Source organism: Anas platyrhynchos, chromosome W (genome assembly GCF_047663525.1).
Source record: "Anas platyrhynchos isolate ZD024472 breed Pekin duck chromosome W, IASCAAS_PekinDuck_T2T, whole genome shotgun sequence".
NCBI classification, from domain to species: Eukaryota; Metazoa; Chordata; class Aves; order Anseriformes; family Anatidae; genus Anas; species Anas platyrhynchos.
In genome coordinates this window covers 5,211,661-5,239,444 of record NC_092620.1, presented here as the reverse complement: position 1 = coordinate 5,239,444, position 27,784 = coordinate 5,211,661, and the positions used below count along the sequence as shown (strand labels likewise).

Below are 27,784 nucleotides of genomic sequence, written 5' to 3'. Positions count from 1 at the left end.
CTCCCTATGCTGAGGCTGTTGTTCCTGTCACAATAATTACTGTGTGATCTCCCTGTCCTTATCTCAACCCTTGAGCCCTTTTCATCGTATTTTCTCCCCGTTCTTCTCTGAGGAGGGGGAATGAGAGCTCAGCTGCCCATCTGAGTAAAACCACCACACCTATAGTTTACATACCAGGTTATGGTGCTGTGCTGTTAAGCATAGCTTTTGTGCAAGTCTGATCTACAATTTTACTGTTCTTAACGTTTGAGGGAAATCGTTATTATTTTACCTGCATATTACATTTGTCACTCTTCCCTTTATAACATTGGGTGGAACGGTAGCATGTACTTTAAGTGTTACCCAGAGTACCTTAAAGTTTGTTTGGAGTTGGTGCTGAATAATTCTGAAAATGAAATGGCAAACATGGTGTAGATGCATGAAAATCTTTACAAGTAAAGAAAGGTTTCCAGACATTTATTTCTGGAACTGTACACCAGGTATTAAAGTACAACAAATACAAAATAATGCTAAAAAAGTGTGCGTACAAATATTAAAACCAATGCAACAACAGCAACTTCCCTCTTGAACATCTGTTACTAAAACATGTTCTGATTGTCAATAAATTTATTGTTATGCACAGGGTACTTACTTTGAATTGAGAATAACTGGAATCTGTTTTATTAAGAGGACTCTAACCATACTATCAATTGTAAAATACAATAGGTATTTTCCTTTTTCAAATGAAAAATAGGAATAAAAAAATAGTAACCTTGTCATTATTTTATAAATTACTGTATTTAGTTTTGCCATCAGCAGATAATGTGTTTGTAGTCCTGGACAAATAATGTCCCTCTTGGTCAGTTTATCCATTAGTTTACATTCAAAGTTGAAATATTCACTAGAGACTTTGGTTAAATTAAGAAGCATCACTATGTTCTATTGGATCTGAAGTTTTCATACATTTTTTCTCTCAGTTTTAAAAATAATAAAAAAAAAGGAAGCAATTGCACAATTCATTGACCTAATTGTACACAATTTAGTATTCTTCAAATAGTATTGTATATCCTTCAAATAAATTCAGTAGTTTGACCATGACAAGAGGAAAACTAAACATTTGAAAATATAGCATGAGAAGACTTAACAAAAGTAAAAGTATTGCTATAATCACAGCACCAGTTACACTTCTAAATGAATCAACTATCCTCTTCAGATTCCCTGTACATAAAAAAGAATACATTTACCAACACTGCAATTGCCCATTATGGATTTTTGGTTTGTTTGTATGGGAAAAAAGCATGGCAAAGGACAAAGAATTCATCACAGTTTGTTATAAGAATTGTGCTTCACCAAGGCAATATAATTTCTTCATATGCTTGCAATTCAGTTATCTTCATGCTGACTTTTAAAACACAATTCTATTAAAAAAACGGTAACAAGTTCTCCATTTAAATGTTTAAATTGAGAGAAAAATAAGTCCAAATTTTAAAAGAAAAAAACAATAAATAGCTATTTTACATGGATAAAGTCATAGTGGTACAAATTTATGAACGTCACATTGAGCATGCACAAAAATGTTACTATACACAGAAGTAGTCAGTAAATAGTGAAATAGGTAACTAAAAAGATATGAAGAATTTACATATTTACAAAACCTTGCAAATTATTGCCTCATTTTCACAAGGAATTCAAAGTAAACAATATCAGCTAGCTAGACAACAGGTTAAATAAGATCAGCATTTTTAATTTTATTAGACTAGCTGAAATTCATTTTTCTCTCATATCATTTTTCTGAATTATTTTGGTCAAAAGTCATTATTAAATAACTAAAGTGTCCGTTCAACTTGCTGACAACCTAAACCTTAGACAAGTCTGTCTACATTAAGATCCCAGCAATGCATAGATAAACCAAATATATTACTGCATCAGTTAATGAGAATGGGCATATTCATTTAAGTGCAACTGGTATAATCAGTCATATTTGTATAATGATTTTTTTTGTAATAAACACCAGCCACTCATTGTAAACCCACAGATAAACTTGAATGTATAATAATAAATGATTATGGCCAATATTTTACAAAATTACATAAAATGTGTTGAAATAAGAAGAAATAAGGTAGAGTTCAGCACAAAACAGCAACAAGAAGCTGACAACTTGGCTAAAAAAAGGCCAGAGTACAACAGGGTCAAGGCTACCCATTATTTACTGTGTACTTACTAGAATTACATATATCAGATGTATAAGTTAAGAACTGATTACAGAATTATCTCTATTTTTGTCCCCTGTGCTAAACTAATTTATTTTTAATATAGTAAAGGTGCTATTGTGTAAACACTTCAAAGTAATATTCATTACCATGCTGTAAAGAAAACTTCATGCTCTCCATCTAAAATTCAGGATGTCAATGCAGTTCACAGTATGCATAATAAATACCCTCTTCCCTTTCAAATATTAAGGTCACTACTTTCTAATTACTCAGCATGACCTTGAAGCAACTATTACAAATATCAGCAACATAAATTTAATCACTTGAATAATGAAAACAAGCTAGAGTCAATTTAATTTATAATATGATCAGTGCAAAGAAAATTATGGAGAGAAAACTAATCTTATGGAAATAATGTTCAGATTCTCAGTAAAAAAATAAAAATCTGCAAGTTGTATGCTACATGTTACAAACCAATACTATGTTTGGTTCAACTCTCCCATAAGAATTAGAACAAGCGTTTGCAATACAAACTTTCTGGAACTTGCATTTTCTAACTTGCACTCAACTTTCAGAATAAAAATTTACTGAAGTTAAATAGTTACTTTTATGGTAGACGTTTTTACTCATTCTTTCATATTTGACCAATGACTATCTAATGACTTTACTAAAAACAGATAAATGCAATCCACACTGAAGAAAAGCTTTTAAATACATACTACAATGTTATACTATTTCTATATAAACTATACAGTCCCTCAAAACTGTAACACTTTGAACTGCGGTGCTCCAAACATACTGCCCAAACAATTTAAGATGTCTTCCAAAAACAGACTACCTGTAAATCCTAAACTGCAGACTGTAACTTTCCTAAGGCAACTGACGTTGTAGAAAGCTTAGTTACACAATTATATTACTCTTCGAAGTTGTAAACAAAACCCATCAGAATACAATAGCCTAAAATGCATCTGTTTAAGCCAGTAAGGTTAAAGTACACAGACACCTCTGGCAGTATAATTACTTCTGTACGGTAGCCATGGCCTATAATTTTGTAACAGCATCCAACTGCATGTCTTCATACTTCACTCATGTTAAGTCCCTTGTGTTAGCTTCCACCAAGATGAACTTGCTGTTTTGTAAACTGAAGTGCTCTAGTTTAATATCACGAGAAGGTTCCATTAAAAAAAAAATTAAAAAATTGTATGTTTGTGCAGTTTAAGTTAAAGAAACCCATACTTGCCTTATAAGAAAAAAAAAATGCTACATTGTGCAGGAATCAGGACTGATACCTGTAAACACTGTTATTCCACTACATTTATTACAGCAGAAGTAACAGACTAAAAAGCCACTCTGATCAGTTCAGAACTTCTGTGCTGGTTTTGAAATGGTGGCCTCTGTCTACAGGCTTTAAAAAAAATTGAAGCAGAGCTTAAAGCTGCAACACAGAGATCTCTTAGTCCCAAACTGCCAAGCATCACATGACATTTCCACATTTATGGACTGAAAAAAAAAAAAAGAAATTACTCTTGATAAATCAAGATATAGTTCTATATATACAAAGACATCACTGATGTCATAAAGTTCAAACTTCCAGTGAAAGACTAAGCAAACCTGATAGCTCTCATCAAGTTTACTACTGCATAAAGTACCCACCATTTGTTTCATTTTCCACAGTCACTCTGAGTGAAGGGCAGTATGTTGGTGAAGAGTGTGGGTGCTGATAAAACCATTTGTCTCATTTGCAGGTAGACTGCTGAAGTCAGCCACTGAAACAGCCATTTTGGCACTTGTAATATGATGCGTGTGGTTCTCAAAGTCCACACTAAGGTTGTTTACAGAGACATCATTCATGAAAGATTCTGGGACAGCAATCCCCATTTTTAATCTCTTTGCAGGTCTGTCTGTCTCCTCACTGCACATGTTCATTGAGTTTAGCTCTGAATGATAAAAGCCAGTCTCAAATAAATTAAAACAATCACTTTCACCATTGCTAGGCAAGTTAAGCAATTCTTCTGTTCCAACAGGCACATGATTAACTGGTGCTCGGGGTAAGTTGTCCATAGGAGGAAAGGCATCATCCAGGCAGCTCACATCTGAAGCGTGGCAGACTGTAGCTACACTATTTGTCAGTGCTGGAAAAAAAAACAACAGATGAACACAAATGTAAATGAAATAGTTTATGTAGTCACAACAAAGATCCCCCCTGCCTTGATTTACCTGTCAACTCATTGGCAGTGATAGAGTTCAGAATGCTTAGCTGTTGATCAGGAATGGTTTCTGTTCGACTATTAGATGTTAAGGCTGAAGAATGTACTGCTCCATCAAGGGCTTCTGTTTCATCTACCAAACGATCCATGTAGTCCCTAAAATAATATTACACCGATAATAGGTTATTTAAAATAAAAATGAAATCAAGGCCTAAAATGATGATGGATTAAATTTCAGTTGTCATAGCCACTGCAGCATTACACTGCAATGGTGAGAGGAGGAAGTGGGCAGGGGGAAGTCTTCTACGTTTAAGATTTGAAACAGAAAACACATTCTAAGAACATTTTACTTACGTAACTCCTGGATGATGGTTATATCTCTTCTTTCCAAATCTTGTTTGCTGAGCAAAGTAATCATAACGTTCTGACTTTTTCCATATGTAATAGAAAGCCACACACTCAGCAACTGTTCTGGTTCTTACCTAAAACAAGGCAAGAAGAACTGACAAGACTTATGTTTTGTCATTTCTCCAATTCCCGTATACCTGCAATATTGTTAGCTTTACTACTCTAGAATCTGGAACAAACCAATTCAATTAAGACATTTATAAGACATAAGAGATCTAGAGTTTCAAATAGCTGTTACATCTATTCTACTGTATTACATTGTTGTTTTTTGTTGTTGAATAGATTGAAACTCCATATCGGAAACATTTCAGTTCATAAATTATAACATTTTTTTAAACTGTAAGACAGACTCTCTTAAAATAGAAAAAGCTCATTAGATTAATGACCTAAAAGAAGTGAAGCAGAAAAGACTCGGGGTACTCATTCCTTTTGGGAAAGTCAGAAACTGCCAAGGCTTTGACAGCAGACATGCACAGCAGAATCACAGAATGGCCAAGGTAGGAAGGGACCTCTGAAGATCATAGACTCATTAAGGTTGGAAAAGACCTCCAAGATCATCTGGTCCAACCACCCCCCTACCACCAATATCACCTACTAAACCACGTACCTAAGCACCACATCCAACCTTTCCTTAAACACCCCCAGGGAAGGTGACTCCACCACCTCCCTGGACAACCTGTTCCAATGCCTAACTACTCTTTCTGAGAAGAAATTTCTCCTGATTTCCAACCTAAACTTCCCCTGGCACAACTTGAGGCCACTGAGGGACCCTCCTCTAAGGGAAGTCTGCTGCCTTCCTGGGGCCCGGATTAAGGACGTCACCAGGAGACTTCCAAGCTTGGTTTGACCCTCAGACTATTACCCATTACTAGTTCTACATCTGGAAGGAGAAGGGGCAACATGTAGCCTGAGAGCAATCAAAAGGGACTTCAAGGAATGGGGACAGATGATCAGAAACTCGAGTGCACAAGTCATCTTCTCTTCCATTCTCCGTACTGACAGCGACAGGAACAGAAGGGTAGCGTCCATTAACACGTTGCTCCGTGGTTGGTGTCATCGCCAAAATTTCAGGTTCTTTGGCAACAGGAAGCCTTACATGGCACCAGGCTTGCTGGCATCAGACAGAATTCATCTTTCCCAGAGAGGGAAGAGGGTCCTTGGTCATGAGCTGGCAGGGCTCACTGATCGGGTTTTTAACTAGATTCAATGGGGGAGGGGGATATCATCAGGGATGCTGGTGATAAGGTACAGGATGACATGCCATCCCACTTACGCCAGCTGAACACCACAGCCAACAAAGGATGCCTAGAGAGCCCAGAGCCTAGAGAAGGAACAGAGCTTAACAGGAGAGCTACCACAGGCCCACATGGACAAGTTATAGTTGCCCCATCCAGAAAGGCAGACACATTGGGAGCCCAACTCAAATGCCTATGTAAACACACGCAGAATAGGGAATAAACAAGGGGAACTGGAAATACGCATGCAGTTGCGGGGCTATGATCTCATTGCAATTACTGAAACCTGATGGGACAGCTCTCATGACTGAAATGTGGCCGTGGACAGCTTTGTGCTTTTTAGGAAGGACAGGCCAGGAAGGCGAGGTGGTGAAGTTACTCTTTATGTGAGCAAGCAACTGGAAGCTATGCAGCTCTGCATAGGGGGGGGATGAAGTGCGAGTCAAGAGCCTATAGGTGAGGATTAAAGGGCGGGCCAACAGGGGTGACATCTTGGTGGGTGTTTACTACAGGCCACCGGATCAGGAAAAGGAAGTGGATGAGCCCTTCTACAGGCAGCTGCAAGTTGCCTCACGTCTGCAGGCCCTGGTTCTTATGGGGGACTTTAACCACCCCGATATTTGATGGGAAGACAACACAGCTCAGAACAAACAGTCCAGGAGGTTACTGCAGAACACTGAGGATAACTTCTTGACGCAGGTGGTAGGTGAGCCAACAAGGAGAGGGGCGTTGCTGGACCCAGTACTAACAAACAGAGATGGTCTAGTTGGAAATGTGAAGGCTGAGGGCAGTCTTGGCTGCAGTGATCACGAGATGTTGGAGTTCAAGATCCTGCAAGGAGGAAGCAGGGCAAAAAGTAGAACCGCAACCCTGGATTTCAAGAGAGCTAACTTTGACCTCTCTTCAGGGACCTAATTGGAGGAATCCCCTGGGCCCTCGAGGGAAAGGGGGCCCGGGAGATTTGGCTAATATTCAAGCACTACTTCCTCCAAGCTCAGGATCAGTGCATCCCTACGAGAAAGAAGTCAAGCAAAGGGGGGCAGGAGACCTGTGTGGATGGACAAGAAGCTCTTGGGAAAACTTACACAGAAGAAGAAAGCACATATGATGTGCTTTTTGGGTAGACCTGTGCGGTGTCAAGAGTTGGATTTGATGATCCTTAAGGGTCCCTTCCAACTCAGGATATTCTATGATTCTATGTGGACAAAAGGACAGACCACTTGGGTGTAATATAGGAACACTGTCACAGAATGCAGGGATGCAGTGAGGAAGGCCAAGGCCTGGTTAGAATTAAATTTAGCAAGAGACATCAAGGACAAGGGCTTATTCAAATACATCAGAAGCAAAAGGAAGACCAGGGAAAATGTGGGTGCACTGCTAAGTGAGATGGGTGCCTTAGTGACAGCAGATACAGAGAAAGCAGAGTTACTCAATGCCTTCTTTACATCAGTCTTCACTGCTAAGATCAGCCCTCAGGAATCTCAGACCCTGGAGACAAGAGAGGAAGTCTGGAGAAAGAACTAAGGCTAAGGCTAGGCCCATACACTACCGAGCCCAGAAACAAGAGAGAGAACCTGGAGAAAGGACTTTCCCCTGGTTGAAGAGGATTAGGTTAGAGGTTATTTAGGCAAGCAAGACACCCACAAATCTACAGGCCCCGATGGGATGCACCCACGGGTGCTGAGGGAGTTGGCAGATATGACTGCTGGGCTGCTTTCTACCATCTATCAGCAGTCATAGTCATCTGGGGAGGTCCTGGATGACTGGAGACTTGCTAATATGATGCCCATCTATAAGAAGGGTCATAAGGAAGACCCAGGGAACTATAGTCCTGTCAGCCTAGACCCATAACTGAAAAGAGACTGGCTCTCGACACCCTCCCCTCAGAAATTTATATACATTAATGAGGTCTCCCCTCAGTGTTCTCTTTTCCAGGATAAACATGCCCAGTTCTCTTAGCCTGTCCTCATATGACAGGTGCTCCAGTCCTCTAATCACCTTAGTAGCCCTCCTCTGGACTCTCTCCAGTAGTTCCATGTCCCTCTTGTGCTGGGGAGCCCAGAACTGAACACAATACTCCAGGTGTGGCCTCACCAGGGCTGAGTAGAGGTGGAGGATCACCTCCCTTGACCTACTGGCAACACTTCTGAATACAGCCCAGGATATCGTTGGCCTTCATGGCCACAATGGGAAAATTGCTGACTCGTGGTCAGCCTGCTGTCCACCAGGACTCCCAGGTCTCTCTCTGCAGAGTCGCTCTCCAGCAGGTCAGATCCCAGCTTGTACTGGTGCATGGGGTTATTCCTCCCTAGGTGCAGGACACTGCACTTGCCTTTGTTGAACTTCATGAGGTTCCTCTCAGCCCAACCCTCCAGCCTGTCAAGGTCCCTCTGAATGGCAGAACAGCCCTCTGGGGTATCAGACACTCCTTGAGCTTTGTGCCATCAGCAAACCTGCTGAGGGTGCACTTCGTTCCATCGTCCGGGTCATTGATGAATAGGTTGAACAACACTGGACCCAGTACTGACTCCTGGGGGACACTGATAGCTACAGGCCTCCAACTAGACACTGCACCACTGATCACAATCCTCTTTGTTCTGCCATCCAGACAGTTCTCAATCCACCCCACTGTCCACTCATCTAGCCCACACTTCCTGAGCTTGCCTATGATGATGCTATGGGAGACAGTGTCAAAAGCCTTGCTGAAGTCAAGGTAGACCACGCCCACTGCTCTCCCCTTATCTACCCAGCCAGTCATCTCATAACAGAAGGCTATCAGATGGGTTAAACATGATTTCCCCTTGATGAATCCATGCTGACTACTCGTGATCACCTTCTTATCTTCCACGTGCTTGGAGATGACCTCCAAGATGAGCTGTTCCATGATCTTTTCAGGGATGGAGGAGGTGAGGCTGACTGGCCTGTAGTTGCTTAGGTGCTCCTTCTTGCCCTTTTTGAAGACTGGTGTAACACTGGCTTTCTTCTGCTCCTCAGGCACCTCTCCTGTTCTACACAGCCTTTCAAAGATGATGGAGAGTGACCTAGCAATAACATCGGCCAGCTCCCTTAGCACCTGTGGGTGCATTCCATTAGGGCCCATGGATTTGTGGATGTCAAGTTTGCTTAAATGATCTCTGACCTGATCCTCCTTGGCCAAGGGAAAGTCCTCCTTTCTCTGGACTTCCTCTCTTGTCTCCAAGGGTCTGAGATTGCTGAGGGCTGATATCAGCAATGAAGACTGAAGCAAAAAACGGCATTCAGCAACTCTGCCTTCTCCCTATCCTTTGTCACCAGAGCACCCACCCCATTCAGCAGTGAGCCAACATTTTCTCCGGTCTTCCTTTTTCTACTGATGTATTTGAAGAAGCCCTTCTTGATGCCCTTGATATCCCTTGCCAGATCTAATTCAAAACGGGCCTTGGCCTTCCTTGTCACATCCCTGCATACTCTGACAGTATCCCTATATTCCTCTTAAGTGGCCCGTCCATTTTTCCACATGCTATAAATTTCCTCCTTCTGTTTGAGTTTTGCCAGGAGCTTCCTGCTCATCCATGCAGGTCTCCTGCCCTTTTTGCTTGCCTTCTTACTCATAGGGATGCACCGACCTTGAGTTTGGAGGAAGTGATGCTTGAACATTGAACAGCTGTCTTGGACCCCCTTCAGTAAAAATTGTTGTCTTGAAGGTATTAAGGACTTAAGAGACTCATTTTGATCTGTTAACTGTTCATCTTTTTCACCCCCCAAAATGGACATTGCTATGCAAAGTCAGCTTCTTGGAGAAAAAGCTGTTACGTTTACCTATATTCTTATAAAATATACAATTTTTTGGTTGCAGAAACATTTCAAATCATCATCAGCCCACAGTTCCCGTTTAAGTTTCACTATATACTAGAATATAAAACTCCATCCTGATATAGTATGTCAGTAAACTATACTTGAGCTTGATCAAACTTACAGAAGCATCAGAGGCAAATCCAAAACACCTTGGGCATAGTAATAACCCTTGCTAGTTTATACAGGAACATACCAGGCAGGGGAGAAAACGAATATATGTCCATATGCACCACCTAGTATCCGAAGTCTCAGCTAATGCTTTGCAGTACAGTGATGAGGAAGCATCTGTTGTTAAATTTCTCCATGCACTAAATCTTGACTAGCCGATACTTTCCATATACAAGTGACGTCAGTTTATGTTGGGTCCCTGATGTCTCTGATGTTTTACCTACTTGGATAAAAATGACTGGATTTCTTCGACAAATTCTAGTCCATAGTGACAGATACTCCAAATCATGTGCTTTGTTGCGCGTTGGATTTTTTTTATTATATATATTTTTAAATGATTTCTTTGCATCTCTCTGGGCAATTATTATTTATTGGTAAGGTCCATTTAAAATTTGAACTGCCCAAACATTTATCATAGGACAAGTTAAGCCAGGTATTGAGCAGGACTAGTCAACTATTGTTCAACAGCAACTACGACACTGTAGTTTACCTAAAATATAACAAATACACCAGTCTCCTAAAGAAAACAAAAAAACCCTCAAGATGCTATCAAAACATAAAGGAAACGCACATAAAATTTGGAAGTGTCCAATACTATCAACTGTACCAAGTGATACATATTTTTGATCAAAAAATATCCAATCCTTATTCCTCAGGCACAGAGGAATGAATCAGAAGCAATCCAGATCAAGATTAGAACTTCTTCGTTAGCCAGAAAAAGTCCTGATCAATGCCTATAGCACTTTCTTCTGAAAACACAAATACGCTAAACCTGTTTCTGTACAACTACACCCTCCTGTTAATAAAATTAAGTAAAGAAGCATTTTCCCTTCCTACAGCCGCAGCATGAAGTACTATACTAGGCAAGGCAAACATTTAAACTAAAGTAAAATATAAGTGCATAAATGGAAGTGATGCCAATTTAAGTCAATTTCAGAGATAACACACTGATTCATCTACCTTGTCAAATGACATCTGAGATAAAGTTAACACAAAAACACCAAGCTGGTTCTAGTATGTTGATTATTATTTCACTCTTCTGCGTGACTTTGGACAAATGTATTGCTCTTACAGATTTTCGGCATCTACCAATTCTTCCATTTAACTGTAAAAACACTAACCTTGTTTTTCCATATGAGATGGAAGTCTTTTCCATAAATCAGAAGTGCATGTTCAAAGCTTCTGCATTCTTCTTCTGTCCATGCTGTCATCTCTTCTGACAATAACAAGAACAGCACAGTAAGTGTATTTTCACTCAATGAACTATTACAGAGAATAAAAAGTGTTGCTAATACACAAATATCCAAATGCATCAAAAACACAATAGGCCAGGCACTGTAACATGGGTGAGAACTGACTCATGAGAACAAAATCACAGCTTCCCACCCATCTCTCAGTCTGTGCCATTCTTATAACAGCAGTGGAGGAAAAGGGAGAAAAGGTGTAAAAGCTGATCCTGCAAACTTTATAAAAGTTGCAAACATCTCTAGCAGAAACTTCCAGATGACCAACAGTCAGATTATACCTAATCTGTACAAAAGACATCATGGAAAGGGACATGCTTATCAATCTGATTCCTACTCAATATAAAAAACTTCACAGAAAAAGAAAAAAAAAAAACAAAAAAACTCAGGTACTCTTCTTACCCTGAGATGCCTTTCCATTTGAACAGTATCTCTCAATTGCTTCTTTAACGTTATGGCTACTCTTGAGAAGTTCATACAGCGCCTATAAAATAAAAGAAGTCTTTGTAAAAGAGTCAAAGACTGCAAATATCCAATCTAAACAACTGAAACTAGCCTTTCAGCGAGCGCACCTCATATAAAAAAAATTATCTTTATACATGATAAAAAAATAACAGCCAAAAGCAAAACCATCTAAAAGTTGATGCAAGGTTTAATTAAACAAATATGAAATATTACATACAATTATTAAAAAAGGCTAGATTTGTCAAGAGCATGGCAATCAGAAACATCACAGAACACAACACTGCCAACATTCAAATATTCATAATTTTAAACATGCTCTTTAAAGAGTTGCAATCAATGGCTAGATGTCCAGGTGCAGACCAGCAATAAGTGGCATTCCTCAAGGATTGGTGCTATTTAACATCTTTGTTGGCAAAACAGACAGCAGGATCGAGTGCACCCTCATCAAGTTTGCCGATGACACCAAGCTATGTGGTGCAATTGACCCACTGGAGGAAAGGGATGCCATCCAGAGAGACCTGGACAGGCTTGAGAGGTGGGCCTGTGCAAACCTCATTAGAAGTTCAACAAGGCCAAGTGCAAGGTCCTGCATCTGAGTTGAGGCAATCCCAAGCACAAATACAGGCTGGGTGGAGAATGGAGTAAAGGCAGTTTTGAGGAGAATGACTTGAGTGTCTTGGTTTACAAGAAGCTTGACATGAGCTGGTAATGCGTTCACAGCCGAGAATGCCAACCACACCCTGGGCTGTATCAAATGAATCGTGTCCAGCAGGTTAAGGGAGGTGATACCCCCCCTCTACTCTGCTTTCATGAGACCCCACCTGGAGTACTGTGTTTGGATCTGGGGCCCCCAGCATAAGAAGGGCATGGACCTATTAGAAGGAATCCAGGAGGGTCATGAAGATGATCAGAGGGCTAGAGCACCTCTCCTACAAAGACAGGCTGAGAGAGTTGGGGTTGTTCAGCCTGAAGAAGAGAAGATGTCGGGGAGACCTTATAGCAGATTACCTGTACCTAAAGGGGGCCTACAGGAAAGCTGGAGGGGGAGACTTTGTCAGGAAGCGTAGTGACAGGAGAATGGTTAATGGCTTTGAACTAAAAGAGAGTAGATTTGGGTTAGATATTAGGAGGAAATTCTTTACTATGACGGTGGTGAGGCACTGGAACAGGTTGCCCAGAGAAGTTGTGGATGCCCCATCCCTGGAAGCATTCAAAGTCAGGTTGGATGGGGTTTTGAGCAATCAGGTCTAGCGGAAGGTGTCCCTGCCCATGGCAGGGGGTTTGGAATTAGATGATCTTTAAGGTCCCTTCCAACCCAAACCATTCTATTATTCTATGAAAATTACCAATAAGATCCTGACCCCAATCATATCTAATGAGGAAAAAAAAGAAATGGAGTAGTCACAAATGGTACAGGATATAAAACATACTTGCTCATTGTCCCTTGTATATAGCCCTTCAGGAATTCTGCCAATTATTTCTTCATTTCCTGTTCTTAAGGAGGTTTCAAAAAGGTATTCTTTAACTTTACTTTCTGAAATCACACCAGGTTTCCAAAGTAAATGGTCTTCATTTTCATAGGCTGCTAAAACAGAAATCCATTAACAACAGGTGTGACATTTTTAAGACTGTAACATAAAAAGCTATCTCACAGACAAAGAACAGGAACACAGAAGAAATGAAATCAAATATCATCATGCTACTTGTGAATTGCAGCTCACTTTTTGCCCAAAAGCCTCAGTTAAGAGACAGACTCTGCAGCATGGTATGGTGAAGAGATTCAGGTTCCATGAGGACGAGATAAGGGACTAAACTCTTCAGGCAGCTTGTTGACTGCTAGATGATTCAAGTCAAATTACATATACGTACACATCATCTTTGTATAAGCAAACTAGCAAATACGCTCAGTTTTATTCAGCTGTTTTCAACAAATAATCTATAGTTTACAATAAAAGACTGTAGGGTATTACTTTCATATTTTAAGTATTGTGTGTCATGGGGGAAAAAAAAAAAAAAGAGGTGGTTGCTAAATGGTCATTTTCAATTAAAATTTTCCAAAACTTACCTTACCAAAATGGAATCTAGATCTTAATTCTGCAATTTCTTTTTCTGTTCATTAACAACCAAATGTTGTTTACAACTTGTACATTGCACATTTTACAAGCAAACAGGATGTTTAGTCTTCCTTCATAGTACACTAAAGTCATGTATGCACCTCTTAAGTATCTTATTTGACAGACAATATATTGGTCATATACAAGAGTTGCTCTGAAACTTTGTCAGTCTGTGCACACACTTGAATTCTAGATTAAACTATAAATCTTATTTTATTCAATAGATATGATTAATATTGCATATAAGGTTTCATGTAATCTCTTGGCAATGCAAAATTGAAATTATTCAGTCCAAACACACACAAGCATAATGGTTGGCACAGTAGAAGAGGCAAAGAAGATTCTCAAACATCTCATAAAACTGCAGGAAAGAATATTAAGCAAAAGTGAAGAATAAAATTACATCTACTGAGAAAGTATTGTTATGGCTTAAGAAAAAGCTTTCAGACAGCTTAAGGAAGTTTTCAAACAGACATGTTATAAGTGTAAGGTTTATAGAAGAACTAAATGGCCATCTATCACAACTCCAGTAGCTTGGACTATGCAGCAGAAATATAAACACGTTTGCCAATGCCACCTCTTCAGGGAGTATAGAAGAGGCTTTCACAGATTCACATTACGTAGAAGTGGATGATTTCTGAATTCCTGCAGTGTAATTCCAAATCCTAAATCATGTTTTTCTCAGTACATGCAGTGTTCCAGAGTACCTCCACCCATACAGCCAGGTCCAGTGCCTCTGAGCACTGCTGACACCCAGCTTCAACCTCTTTTATCAACCAAGATAATCCAGTATTTCTTGCTGGAGTCCATGCCTGATATTCTCAAGAGGAGTTCATTGGGCTCTTCAATCTGAGAGCTGGCCAAGAGCTTTGCTGGCCAAGCCAGCAAACAAAACTCATACTGGTTCTCTCTAGCACTAACTCTTTCCTGGTCATCCCCTGGTTATTCTCTAGTTCTTGGCTAATAAAAAGTCAAAAAGTATAAATAGTAAAAGGACTATGCAGAAAAATCTTATTTTTATTCCTCCAGTTCTTACGACTAGCAAGCATCATGCCTGAATCTTAGAAAACAGTAAACTGCTCTAGGTCTCAAACAACAAAACAGATGTCCACTTGCTAATGCTTCCAGCGCTATAGTAAATATTCTTCTCTATAGCAAAGGAACGTTCTTCCAAAAGCAGTTGGTAATGGTGAAAAGACTTCATATGCTTCACTAGAATAACATTCCCATGAAACACTGCAGTTTCAACACAAGTAATCAACAGAATATTAATAACTTAGAAAAAAAACAGAATGCTCTTCATTTATTAAAATATCACCCAAAACGTTCCTTTAACTTCACAACTGATTCACCCATAAGTAAATTTCTTTCAATATTTTTTTGAATTACACAACTCTATGTGCTATAATTTTATCATAGTGAAGACTTTTAAAGATACCAAATAAAAATCAAGTTATTTTTTCTATTCTAGCACAATCTCAGTTTTTAACTTGAACTTACACGGGAATTATACTTAAAACATCTTATTTTGTAAAAGACAAAACATATCAATACCTACATCTTCTACTCATGCTATGGAAACTGAAAAGAGTTTATTGCTTTATGTTTTCCATAAGCAAATGTTATTATGAATACATTAACGGTAAGAGGATTGTCAAGAAGAATCTCCAACCTTTACTGGATGCAGAGGGGAACACAACTACAAGGATAATGAAAAGGCTGAGGTTCTTAATGCCTTCTTTACATCTGTCTTTACTAGCCAGACCACTTATCTTCCGAGTACTCAGCCTCCCGACCTGGAAGCCTGGGACGGGGAGCAGAAGAACACCCCCCCCCCCCCCCCCGCCAAAGTTCAGGTGGAAACAGACCTGCTGCTACACCTGGACTGCCACAAGTCCATGGGGCCAGAGGGGATCCACCCAAGGGTGCTGAGGGAGCTGGCGGATGCAATTGCCAAGCTGCTTTCCATCATCAGCGGTCATGGTCATCCAGAGATGTCCCAGATGGCTGAAGACTCACTAATGTGACACCCATCTATAAGAAGGGTCATAAGGAGGAACCAAGGAACCACAGGCCTGTCAGCTTGACCTTGGTGCCAGGAAAGATGATGGAGCAGGTCATCTTGAATGCAATCACACAGCATATGCGGGACAACCAGGGAAACAGGCCCAGTCAGTAAGGGTTCGTGAAAGGCAAGTCCTGCCTGACCAACCTCATCTCCTTCTATAAACAGGTGACCCACCTGGTGGATGAGGGAAAGGCTGCTGATGTAGTCTACCTAGACTTCAGCAAGGCCTTTGACACGATCTCCCACAGTATTCTCCTGGAGAAGCTGGCAGCCCATAGCTCGGACAGGTACACTCTGTGCTGGGTTAAAAACTGGCTGGACAGCTGGGCCCAGAGAGTGATGGTGAATGGAGTGAAATCCAGCTGGCGACCGGTCACCAGCTGGATTATTCCCCAGGGGTCAGTGTAGGGGCCCATCCTCTTCAATATCTTTATTGATGATTTGGATGAGGAAGTGGAGCGCACCCTCAGTAAGTTTGCAGACGACACCAAGTTGGGGGGAAGTGTCGATCTGCTGGAGGGTAGGAAGGCCCTGCAGAGGGACCCGGACAGGTTGGGTTGATGGACAGAGGCCAGTGGGATGAGGTTCAACATGGCTAAGTGCCGGGTCCTGCACTTCAGTCACAACAACCCCATGCAGCACTACAGGCTTAAGGCAGAGTGACTCAAAATCTGCGCAGAGGAAAAGTATCTGGGGGTATTGATCAGTGCTCACCTGAACATGAGCCGGCAGTGTACCCAGGTGGCCAAGAAGGCCAATGACATCCTGGCTTGTGTCAGGATTAGTGTAGCCAGCAGGACCAGGGAGGTGATCACCCCCTTGTACTCTGCTCTGGCACCTCTGCTGCACCTCAAGTCCTATGTTCAGTTTTCGGCCCCTCACTACAAGAAGGGCATCAAAACCCTGGAACATGTCCAGAGGAGTACTACAAAGCTGGTGAAGGGTCTGGAACACAAGTCTTAGGAGGAGCGGCTGAGGAAAGTGGGGTTGTTTAGTCTGGAGAATAGGAGGCTCAGGGGAGACCTTTTTGCTCCCTACAGCTACCTGAACAGATGTTGTGGGGAGCTGGGAGTCAGCCTCTTCTCACAGATAACCAGTGATAGGACTATAGGTAACAGCCTCAAGTTGTGCCAGGGGAGGTTTAGGTTGAAAATTAGGAGACATTTCTTCTCAGAAAGAGTAGTCAGGCATTGGAACAGGTTGCCAAGGGAGGTGGTGGAGTCACCATCCCTGAGTGTTTAAGTAAAGGTTTGACTTGGTGCTTAGGGACATGGTTTAGTGGGTGACATTATTAGTAGGGGGATAGATGGACCAGATGATCTTGGAGGTCTTTTCCAACCTTAATGATTCTATATACATTTTGCAGCCCATATGGTTTTACTAAAAACAAACAAACAAAAAAAAACAACACATTTTGAAGATCTTCAATGTCAACTAAGTTACACACTCATGGCCCACTTATGATACTCTGAGGAGACCCACTGTTTGTTGCCTCCTAAGATTATTAAATACTTCATAATTAACACTGTAATCCACACTCCTATGTCTTTTTGAGTATGTCTTCTCGAAGTTGTAGAATCACATTTCTGAGAAATAATTATGCGGTTGCATCACTCAGTTTTCTAGTATTTTTAAGGTCTGATTTTCACTAACCCATTGGCCTTACCTTAAAAATTTAAATGATGTTTTTCCATCAACTGCTACATATAAGCGTAAGATAAGAAGTAAAACAAATTGAAGAACTTACCCTTTTCATCATCACTGTATTTGCCAAGGTAAGGGGGAATCTCAGCCTGATATTGTGAACCAACCATTATTTCCTGAAGATGTAACAAAAAACACAGGAGAAAAATATTAGCCTAAAACATATTTTTCACATGGAAGCATTAAAAAAAGACATTTACTTGGCATTCAGCAGAGAATTCCAGAATTAAGGTACTATTTTAGATACATACTGTAAATATTAATGCATTTCTTTCTTAATAGTAAAGTTGGTTTTTTTATCTGTTTTTGTTTGCTTTAAGAAATAGTTATTACCTTTCTCAAATCTTCAGATGAATTACCACTGTCTGCCTCTACATCTTCAACATCTGATTCTTTATCTCCATCACATGCAGTGTTCGCTTCAGACACAAAAAAGTTTGTTTTTAGCTAGGAAGCATTTTTAGTTTAAACATCACTACAAGAAATTGCTGGGTATCTTTTACTTTTGAAAAGAGCACCTGCTTTTATTCAGGGAGACACTGATCATGAGTTTGTTAATCTACACATCTATCAAACCATAGCATCAAGTCAGAAAGTACTGGTACTTGTATACTGCAGAACTGAAACATTTATGCAACTAAGACAACCTATTGCGCCTGTTGCGTTTCTAACAGACAAAAGGAAATAAAATTATTTTATCTTTTTTTCCCCCCCCTCTCCCCTTCAATGAATGATTATACATTACAGAAAAGGTACGAGAAAATAATACTTTGAGGGCTACAACCCAGTCAATCACAAAAAGCAATGTTGAAGGCAAGTCTTTATTACCTACCAAAGCTTTTAACTGGAAGTTTTGATGGATATTCAAAACATTCTTTTAAACAAGGCTGCCTCAACACAGACTCTAGATACAGCAGCAACATACAAAATAGAATAAGCGAAAGACAGCTCATCGCTTATTCTTTTTAATCTTTATTTTTTTTCCCCTTGGGAAGAAAGACAGCAGAACACTCCATGTAACTCAAAGACAGTACTTTACAGAACTACTCATATTTTAGAATCTGGAACACTGTGGTACTGTGTTCTGAAGTAATTCTATTTTTATAGATGTATAATCACTGGTAGAATGAAATCTACTGTTAAAGTAAAGTTACTTTGTATTCTCAAACTATAACACACTCAAAAGTGGGGTTGCAATTTTATCTTCATCACACCAAGCTAGAGTTGTCAACGTCAGAGACAATATCCAAGAACGTATAGACTGAGGCTCTTCTGTAGTCATTACTACTATTACCAGTCTCTCTTTGCTGTTAGAAGTAGCAGACAAGAAGCTAAAACAAACTTATGAAATAACAATATGCAATTATTGTTGTGGTTTAACCCGGCCGGCAGCTAAACACCACGCAGCCGTTCGCTCACCCTCCCCCCTCCCTCTCTGGGACGGGGGAGAGAAATGGAGAGTGAAGCCCGTGAGTTGAGATAAAGACAGTTTAATAAGACAGGAAAATAATAATAACAAAAATAATAATAACAATAATAATAATAATGATACAATGGTGATAATACGAAAGTAATAGTATGTACAAACAAGTGATGCACAATGCAATTGCTCACCACCCGCTGACCGATGCCCAGCCTAACCCCAAGCAGTCCGGCCCCCTCCCCCCAGCTAGCCACCCCTATATATTGTTTAGCATGACGTCAGATGGTATGGAATACCCCTTTGGCTAGTTTGGGTCACCTGTCCTGGGTCTGTCCCCTCCCAGCTCTTACTGCACCCCCAGCCTGCCCGTTGGCAGGACAGAGCAAAAGGCTGAGATGTCCTTGGCTTAGTATAAGCACTGCTCTGCAACAATTAAAGCATCGGGGTGTTATCAGCACTCTTCTCATTCTAAGCCAAAACACAGCATTCCACCAGCTACTAGGAAGAAAATTAATTCTGTGCTAACTGAAACCAGGACAAATTATTTTTCCAAATAATATATTATTTTATTAAATTTGGATTAAGTGTTATAAATACTTAACTTAAAAATTAACATTATCTTAATATTAGAGAAACACACAAGGAATGGAAAAAAAGACGAAACTTCCAACAGCAGAGAAAACTGACATTTCCCTTCCTGAAACGGTGGATATTTGATTTTAAGATGTCCAACTAAACATTCTAATAGAGAAAGAATAACATTCTGATAGAAAACCATGGTAGCTGAAAACAAACATGACTATTTCTTAATCCTGAGCAAAATGAGGGGCTAATCATTTCTCCATAAAGTTGCCACACTTTCGGTGTCATATTCATTAACAGTTCACAAGCAACATTTAAGTGCCAGCAAATTTGGGGTTTGCTTAATTTAAAAAGGGCATCAACATTATTTATTTTTTTTTTTAAATCTCTTTCAATATGAATGTCTTCACTACACAATCAGCAATGCACAAGGAACTACAACTGCAGGTAACTGAGGCAGCACATCACCTTTATCATCCTTCTTCTCTAGAAGAAACAAACGACTTTGTGGTGCTTAGCTGCCTGCAAGGTTAAACCACAAAAAGGTCTTTCAAGTAATCATTACTAACAACCAAAGACAACATTCATGTTCAATACCCCCCAAAGCACTGTTTCTCAACTCCCAGAAAAGTCAGCAGTACTTTGCAATTTTGATATTTTAAGCTAGGATGTTGTATATAATGTCAGGACTGTTTCGAGTACTGTTATAAAATTAGTTTTCCTACATCTTAATGGCCGAGGAAAGAAGTCTGTAGCCTCATGTGAAGTAACTGATGGTGTCAAGTCATCTGCAGAGGACTGTGTTTCTTCATCATCACCTGACAAGAGGTCTTTAGCTATTTCCTCCTGTATCATTTGAAAAATAAATAAAAATTAAAACCTCAGAATGTCTATTAAGTATAGACCAATGAGCATTTAGATTCAGCAAATTATAAGTCCCATTAAATAAAATTAATTATTTTACCGTAAGTAATTTTAGTAGACCGTATTCCCTTAATTAAAAAGGGGGTTGGCTCCTCCTAAATCTGAGGACAAATATAGCCATTAATTTCAGAGTTGAACGCATGGGTTCATTTCCCCCGTCTTCCGTTAAAATGAAGTCAACAAAAAGTAAGCTCTGCAACTATCAACCTCAGGTGTTCCTCCAACTGCTTCCAATGAAAAACACCAATGGAAATTGCCTCAAAACTTTAGAATTTTGTTATTCTTTACATCATAGATACACTGAAGCTTTAAGAGGCTGTTACCACTCCGGAAAAAGAAAACAGAACAGCCAGGCATTTTTGTAGGCTTTTGCTAAGGACAGTTACAGAAAATGGACAACTGGTTATCTTCCCAAAATACACAAAATTAAGTTTTCATAGACTAAAAAAAAGAAAAAAGGAAAACAGAAAAAGCTCACTTCCTCCACCAGCAGATGTTTGAATACCTCTGTATAAAAGTTAGGGAGCAAAAGAACTGTATTAGACAACAAGTCGACTACATTTTTGTAGCCTCAACAATTGTGAACCCTAATGAAAATCAGATGTGCAGAGCCATCATTATACTCAACTTTCTGTGGAATTTACCATTACATCACTTACAGAAAAAGTTTAAAAAAAAACAAAAACAAAACCAAACAGCATATGTTTACTACATACAAATTTTAGGATCCAAACTACTAGCTACATATGTCTTACAGCCAAAAAAAACAGATTAAAACTTCAGAATTTGATATTAGCCTGCAAATCACAGAAGCTGAAGGGTGTGTGGTGTTTGGTTTTTTTGTTCTTAGGTGTGTTTTCCCCCCCTCCAGCAGCATATTTTTTTTTTTTTTTTTTAATATAGAATCATAGAATGGTTTGGGTTGGAAGGGGCCTTAATAATCATCTAATTCCAACCCCCCCCCCCCCTTGCCATGGGCAGGGACACCTTCTGCTAGACCTGGTTGCTCAAAACCCCATCCAACTTGGCCTTGAATGCTTCCAGGGATGAGGAATCCACAACTGCTCTGGACTTGTTCTAATAGGTCTATGTCCTTCTTGTGCTGGGGGCCTCAGCTGAACACAGTACTCCAGGTGGGGTCTCACAAAAGCAGAATACAGGAGAAGAATCACTTCACTCGACCTGCTGGCAACGCTTCTTTTGATGCAGCCCAGGATACGGTTGGTTTTCTGGGCTGCAAGTACATATTGCCAGCTCACATTGAGTTTTTCATCAACCAGCACCCCCAGGTCCTTCTCCTCAGAACTGCTCTTAATGCATTCTCTATCCAGCCTGCATTTGTGCTTTGGATTACTCTGGCACAGATGCAGGATTTTGCACTTGGCCTTGTTCTACTTGTCATGAGGTTTGCACAGTCCCACCTCTCAAGCCTATCCAGGTCCCCCTCCGGATGGTTTCCCTCCAGAGTGTCAACCGCACCACACAGCTTGGTGTCATCAGCAAACTCGCTGAGACTGCACTCAATTCCACTGTCCATGTCACCAACAAAGATGTTAAATAGTGCCGGTCTCAATACTGACCCCTGAGAAATACCACTCCTCACTGATCTCTACTTGAACATTAAGCTGTTGACTGTAACTCTTTGAGTGCGACCATCCCGCCAACAAATGCAATGACCGTGTGTGCTGCAATCTCTTTCTAAATGATATACATCAGAAAGAAACATTCCAAAGTATTCAGGAGAGCCTTTTCAAGTCATCCACAGTTTTGGTATATAACACGTATGTTGGAAGCCCAAATTATTATTTCTGGACATTGCATACATTAAAATATAGATCTTTTCAGGAAAATTCCACCTCAAAAAAAATAAAATCTACAGTTCTTTGGATGTGTTTTAGAACAACTGTTAATTTAGTAATTTCTCATTTGTAGTAATATAGTGCCACTGAAGTCGCTCTGCATTTTTAAGTGCAATAAGAATAATTAGAATCAGATCCTCAATGTCCTTGAAAATGAAAGAATTCATAATAATATAGTAATTCTTGATTGTACATTGAAATTGACAAAGATATGCATTTTGTAACATTAAAAGATAGGGAAATATTATTTGAAGTCACCTGGATTTTTGCTTTCAATCTGTAATACTGGGAAAAATGGTTCCAACTTACTTTATCTAGAGTCATATCTGGAAGTTCATCTGCAAGTTCACTTGGAGAGCTATCTGTGCTAGAACCTGCCATAACTGGAATCGTGGTTTCATAGCCATAGAATGCCAGTAAGTCTTCCAATGGCATGTTTCCTTCCTAATACAAGAGGATTTACAAACATTTCAACATATTGCCAAACACTTGTAAACAGTTCAGGCCTAAAAGGATAAGACATATTTTGGAAAAAAAAAAAAAAAAAAAAAAAAAAAAAGTAAAAAACAAAGAAAAACTTTACTGAAGTCAGGAAACTTGAATCAAGGTTTAAAATATTTTCAGGCACAAGACTGAAATGATTCATCACCATCTCTCTTGGCATATAATGAAGTCCCATTAAGCTATTCAAGAAAACTGTTTGCTAGATGAAAATAAACAGTAATTGATTATTAAATATTTGCTCCTTATCTGATTCATACTGTACAGCATGATTTGCCTGTATTTCTTCAAGACAACAGAAGCACAACCATCCCCCTACAAGAGAGAATTGCAGAAAAACTTGAAGATTTTAGTCCTATATAATTACAACTGCATGTGTGCATTCAAAAACCTACAAAAGTAAACCAAAACAGCAACTTTTTATCATTTCCATCTCCTGCACAAAATACTTTATAATGACTGCTGAGACAGTAATAGGAGAACAGCTAATGGAAAAAAATCAAGAGAAAAGCTGGATTTATAATGATCAAAAACTGTTGAGAAAAAAAAAAAAAAAAGTGATTTTTCTAAATATATTTGCATCCTAAGACAATAAAACAACAAACCGCAGAGATTTTTTTAGTTACCTGATTCAAGCCATCAAAGAATTAGAAACATTTTCTGATATTTATACCTAAAAAGTTAAATTACCTTCAAAAACTTATTGTTGAATTCGTATACTGATTAAATTACTTGTTTTCTTTAGTCAGCTAAGGTCTTAGTCCTGCAAAGACTTTTCACAATGGGTAAACATAAAATGATGTCTAAGTCTTTCCAGGATCAGGACCTAAAGTAATAGAGTGTTTTAGATGAGTATCTCCAGTTCGTTTCTGGATTGGAAAAATAACAACTGAGCAACAGAATGAAATACAGCTGTCATTTAATAGTACTCAAAATGTGCAATTTCAACTTATTTCTGACTTACAAAAATTAGAAGAGATATTAGATAATACAACTCTAAAAGCAACTTCAGTAATTTCTCCTCCAAAGTGAAAGCATTATTAAATAAAAAAGAACCTGAACTTAACACAGCACTAATATATTTGAAAAGCTAAATTCCACCTTTTTGTGAGGATGCACTGCTATACCCTAACTGAAACTGATTATATTGTATTTATTTTTTTAATAAAAAAAGTTGTAAAGGCATTTTGCAAGAAACTACAATATACAATACTGACTAAAGAACGCATTGAGCATTATTTTCAGTAAAAGAGGTACAACACATACGGACATTTAGAAGAAGGTGAGTCACTCTTACCTTTTCTAAATCTTCAATTTCAGAGCTGAAATTTTTGCTTTCTTCCATCATTTCCTCTTCTTCGAGAGTTTGCTCGTCATCGTAATCATGTACCAGCATTTCAGCAGAAGGGTCAAAGTCATGATCCTCAGATGATAAAGAGCCAACTATTAAAAAGAAAAATCTGAGTAATTTCTTTCTACACCAACATATGAAGTTACATCATAGAAAAAAAAAAAATAAGGTTACACGAATTCTTTTACTCCATTGAGAGTTCCCTGTATGTAACTGGAACAAACTCCTAACTACCTGACAAATATAGCTGTTTTAGCTGGCCTTCCCTTTTCATATTTATAAGTAATATGCATAGTTTTCTCTCTTGCAGTATAAATACTTGAAAGAACTACCTAAACTACTGAAACAAAGTTTCAATAAGTACAATCCCAAATGAGCATTTTACTGGATAAAAGATTGTTCAAAATATACTTGAAATCATCATTAAGGTACAAAGCACACATGTCACAAGATTTCAGATGCCGCAAGCATGCCAGTTGTACCTTACAAATCAAGGGTCTCTGACTCTTGAATGAGTTATATGGTAATTAGCCTAGTTTTTCACTAGTAAATGGCTAACATAGCTTATGAATCAACTTCTAACTAACACCAAAATAAAGTGAGACACACTTCAGGTTAGTTAAGCTAGTTTTAATAAAGCATCTGATCTGCAAGGATAAACTCTTAGCACTTGATCTAGAAAGACAGAAAAAATATGGCAGTGTCTCAAGAAATATAGAGGAAAATATATTGGAAATAAAATGCTTCTAATGGATCACATTAATTAACAAATCATTGTAACAGCTCTATGGTCCAAGACACGTTTTCATTATTCAAGAGGATACTCATAAAATAATAACTATTTTTTGATGGCTTAGAGTGCATTTTGTCAACTGTTAGAAAGTTATCATTAGATTCAGCATTTTTGTTTAACATAAACTTTGTCCATTTAGATTAAGACAATACTATGCAAGTTCACAATACCATACCATAAGGAAACATTCAGGCCAAAAATATTTTTATTCACATGCTATTCATATTATGGTCTCGTGGATCTCTCAGCATTGCTTATAATGCTACTCCAATCACAATAATTACTTTGCACACAATTTTTCTGCTGTTGCCTATTACATCCTGATCCTACAGCTTTTCAAGAACTGTCAACTGTCTTAATCACTGTCCTGGTTTCAGTTAGGACAGAGTTAATTTCCTCCTAGTAGCTGGTAGGGTGCTACGCTTTGGCTTAGGATGAGAAGAGTGCTGATAACACCCCGATGTTTCAATTGTTGCAGAGCAGTGCTTACACCAAGCCAAGGACGTTTCAGCTTCTCACTCTGTCCTGCCAGCGGGCAGGCTGGGGGTGCAGCAAGAGCTGGGAGAGGACAGACCCAGGACAGTTGACCCAAGCTGGCCAAAGGGGTATTCCATACTATCTGACGTCATGCTAAACAATATATAGGGGTGGCTAGCTGGGGTGGGGCGGCCAGCTGCTCGGGGATAGGCTGGGCATTGGTCAGCGGGTGGTGAGCAATTGCATTGTGCATCACTTGTTTCATACACACTATTATTAGTAGTACTATTATTATTATTATTTTCCTGTCTTAATAAACTGTCTCTATCTCAATTCACAGGCTTCACTTTCCCATTTCTCTCCCCCGTCCCAGAGAGGGAGGGGGGAGGGTGAGCAAACAGCTGCATGATGTTTAGCTGCCAGCCGGGTTAAACCACAACAATCACACACACACAAATGTGCTCAAGATTATCGTTTCTAATCGCTGTTCTAACTCATTTTATGTTTGAATAACTGAAGTAGAAGGTCTATACAACTCACAGACTTTAGATAAAAATAAGTCCCACTTGGTGGCTCTGAACACTCAATATCCAATTTAAAACCATACTCAAGTGAAACAAGCTCATTAAAATTAGTAAGAGTAGTTAAAGAAGAAAAACAGCTAACACAGAAAGCAGTTATGCAGAAACAAATGCACTCCACAGATACTTATTAATGAGTAGCCCTATTGATGTTAAATACACGTGTGTAAATGAAGATATTCCAAAGAACCTTAACCGTGGTTCAAGCCTTAACAACTGCATGTCACTATGATTTTAAATGTTTTCTGATACTATTAAGAAGTCACACAAGCCTATAGTTACCAGCAAGAGAAGCAGTCTCTCTTTCTCCAGACTACATGGCTTTACTGAGATGCTGACTTAAAAGCACTACAAGACTTTGATTTCATTTTGAACTCCAAGCAGCCAATTACTAACTGCAACTGGAGTTAAGGAAAGAACTCCACAACATACTTCTTTTTCTTTTAAAAATCAGGCAGGCAATTAGTTACATGAATGCAAAACATTAGAAAAGCTACGAGGCAAGAGGGGATATTTGTAGAAAGGAGCAGGAGGGAGACCACAGCATGTGGGTGGCAGGCAGTGTGTTGGGCAGGAGCTGGCAAGGACGAACCTGGGCTCGAACTCCCAAAGGAAGCCTGCGGGGAGAGGAGAGATCGAGGTGAAGCATCTCACTCTGCAGCAAGTAGGATTCACTATTTTATGTTCCCCCTTCCCTTCATCACCGGAGCTTCCTCCTTCTCCCACCATCCCCCTTCTGCTGCTCTACTCCTCCACTCGCACGGGTCGCCAGCCTCAACCTCAACCACAGCCCCCGCCTCCCATCCCACTCACCTCTCCATCCTGTTCACCCCCCTCCCGTTCCTCTTTCCCTCGCCCACCTCTTGCCCACCTCTTGCTCCCATTCCCTCCTCCCTTGGCAAAAGCTCCCCAGGAGCCGCGCCCGGCCCGGCCCGGCCCGGCGCTCCCGCTCGTTCACTCCGTCCCCGACGGGACAGGACAGAGGCAGGCAGAGACAGAGGCAGACGGACCGACCGCAGCCTCTTCCCCGCTCCCAGCCAAGAGCTCGCTCCTCCTCCTCCCTCCCACCAGGCATTTCTCCATCGCCCGTGCTGCGACGTCGCCGCTGGCCTGTCCCGTGCCCCGGCCGCGCCCCCATCCGCACTCGGCTGTGGCCTGTCGGCCGCTCACAATCTACAAACCAGGCACCCACTGTGCGGCCTACTCGCACGGGCTCCCACTGCCCTGACGCCAGCGACTCAGCCGTCCACCCCGTCGCTCAGCTGCCCCGCCGCTCCGCCAGTCCCCTGCGCCACCCTGATGACGCCTTACGGGGTGAGCACAGGGGGGCCGACCGAACCCCAACACCTCATCCCACTTTCCCCGCTCACCTCCGCCATATTGGGACGATCAGACTGAGCAACAGCGCTACGCCAGTTACCCGGATGAGGCCGTTAAGCCAATGACAACCGCCGAGTCCCAACCGGAACCAGCCAGGAGGGAGCGGAAGGGCCAGGAGGGAGTGGAAGGGCCAGCAGGGCTGTGTAGGGGCGAAGGAGGCGGTGCCGGAGCAGGGGCAGCTCCGGGATTCCACCTCCGGCGGCACCACTCTCCTCCCGTCCTGGCCGCCGAGGGCGCTTTGCTCTGCTCGGCCCTGCCCTGCCTAGTGGGGGCGCTC

The 27,784-nt window shown here is 40.3% G+C and overlaps 1 protein-coding gene across 4 annotated transcripts; it reads right to left on the bottom strand.

The window, feature by feature from the left end:
- Window positions 1–440: 440 nt before the first annotated feature.
- Window positions 441–27,784, bottom strand: LOC101793178 (mesoderm induction early response protein 3). Of its 4 annotated transcripts, none has more exons than XM_027448918.3 (13): window positions 27,498–27,784; window positions 26,720–26,744; window positions 24,223–24,368; window positions 22,734–22,868; window positions 20,367–20,487; window positions 17,970–18,055; window positions 17,680–17,752; window positions 13,181–13,335; window positions 11,688–11,769; window positions 11,163–11,257; window positions 4,751–4,878; window positions 4,407–4,552; window positions 441–4,321 (listed from the first exon to the last, which is right to left on the bottom strand). In XM_027448918.3, exons 1-13 carry the CDS (start codon window positions 27,504–27,506, stop codon window positions 3,864–3,866), a joined length of 1,659 nt encoding a protein of 552 aa, XP_027304719.1. In that variant the 5' UTR covers window positions 27,507–27,784; the 3' UTR covers window positions 441–3,863. The 4 variants fall into 4 exon arrangements, with proteins under 4 accessions (XP_027304719.1, XP_071886611.1, XP_027304716.1 ...); XM_072030510.1 differs by having other exon boundaries at window positions 13,181–13,332; window positions 27,498–27,782; XM_027448915.3 differs by lacking the exon at window positions 27,498–27,784 and adding an exon at window positions 26,999–27,229 and having other exon boundaries at window positions 13,181–13,332.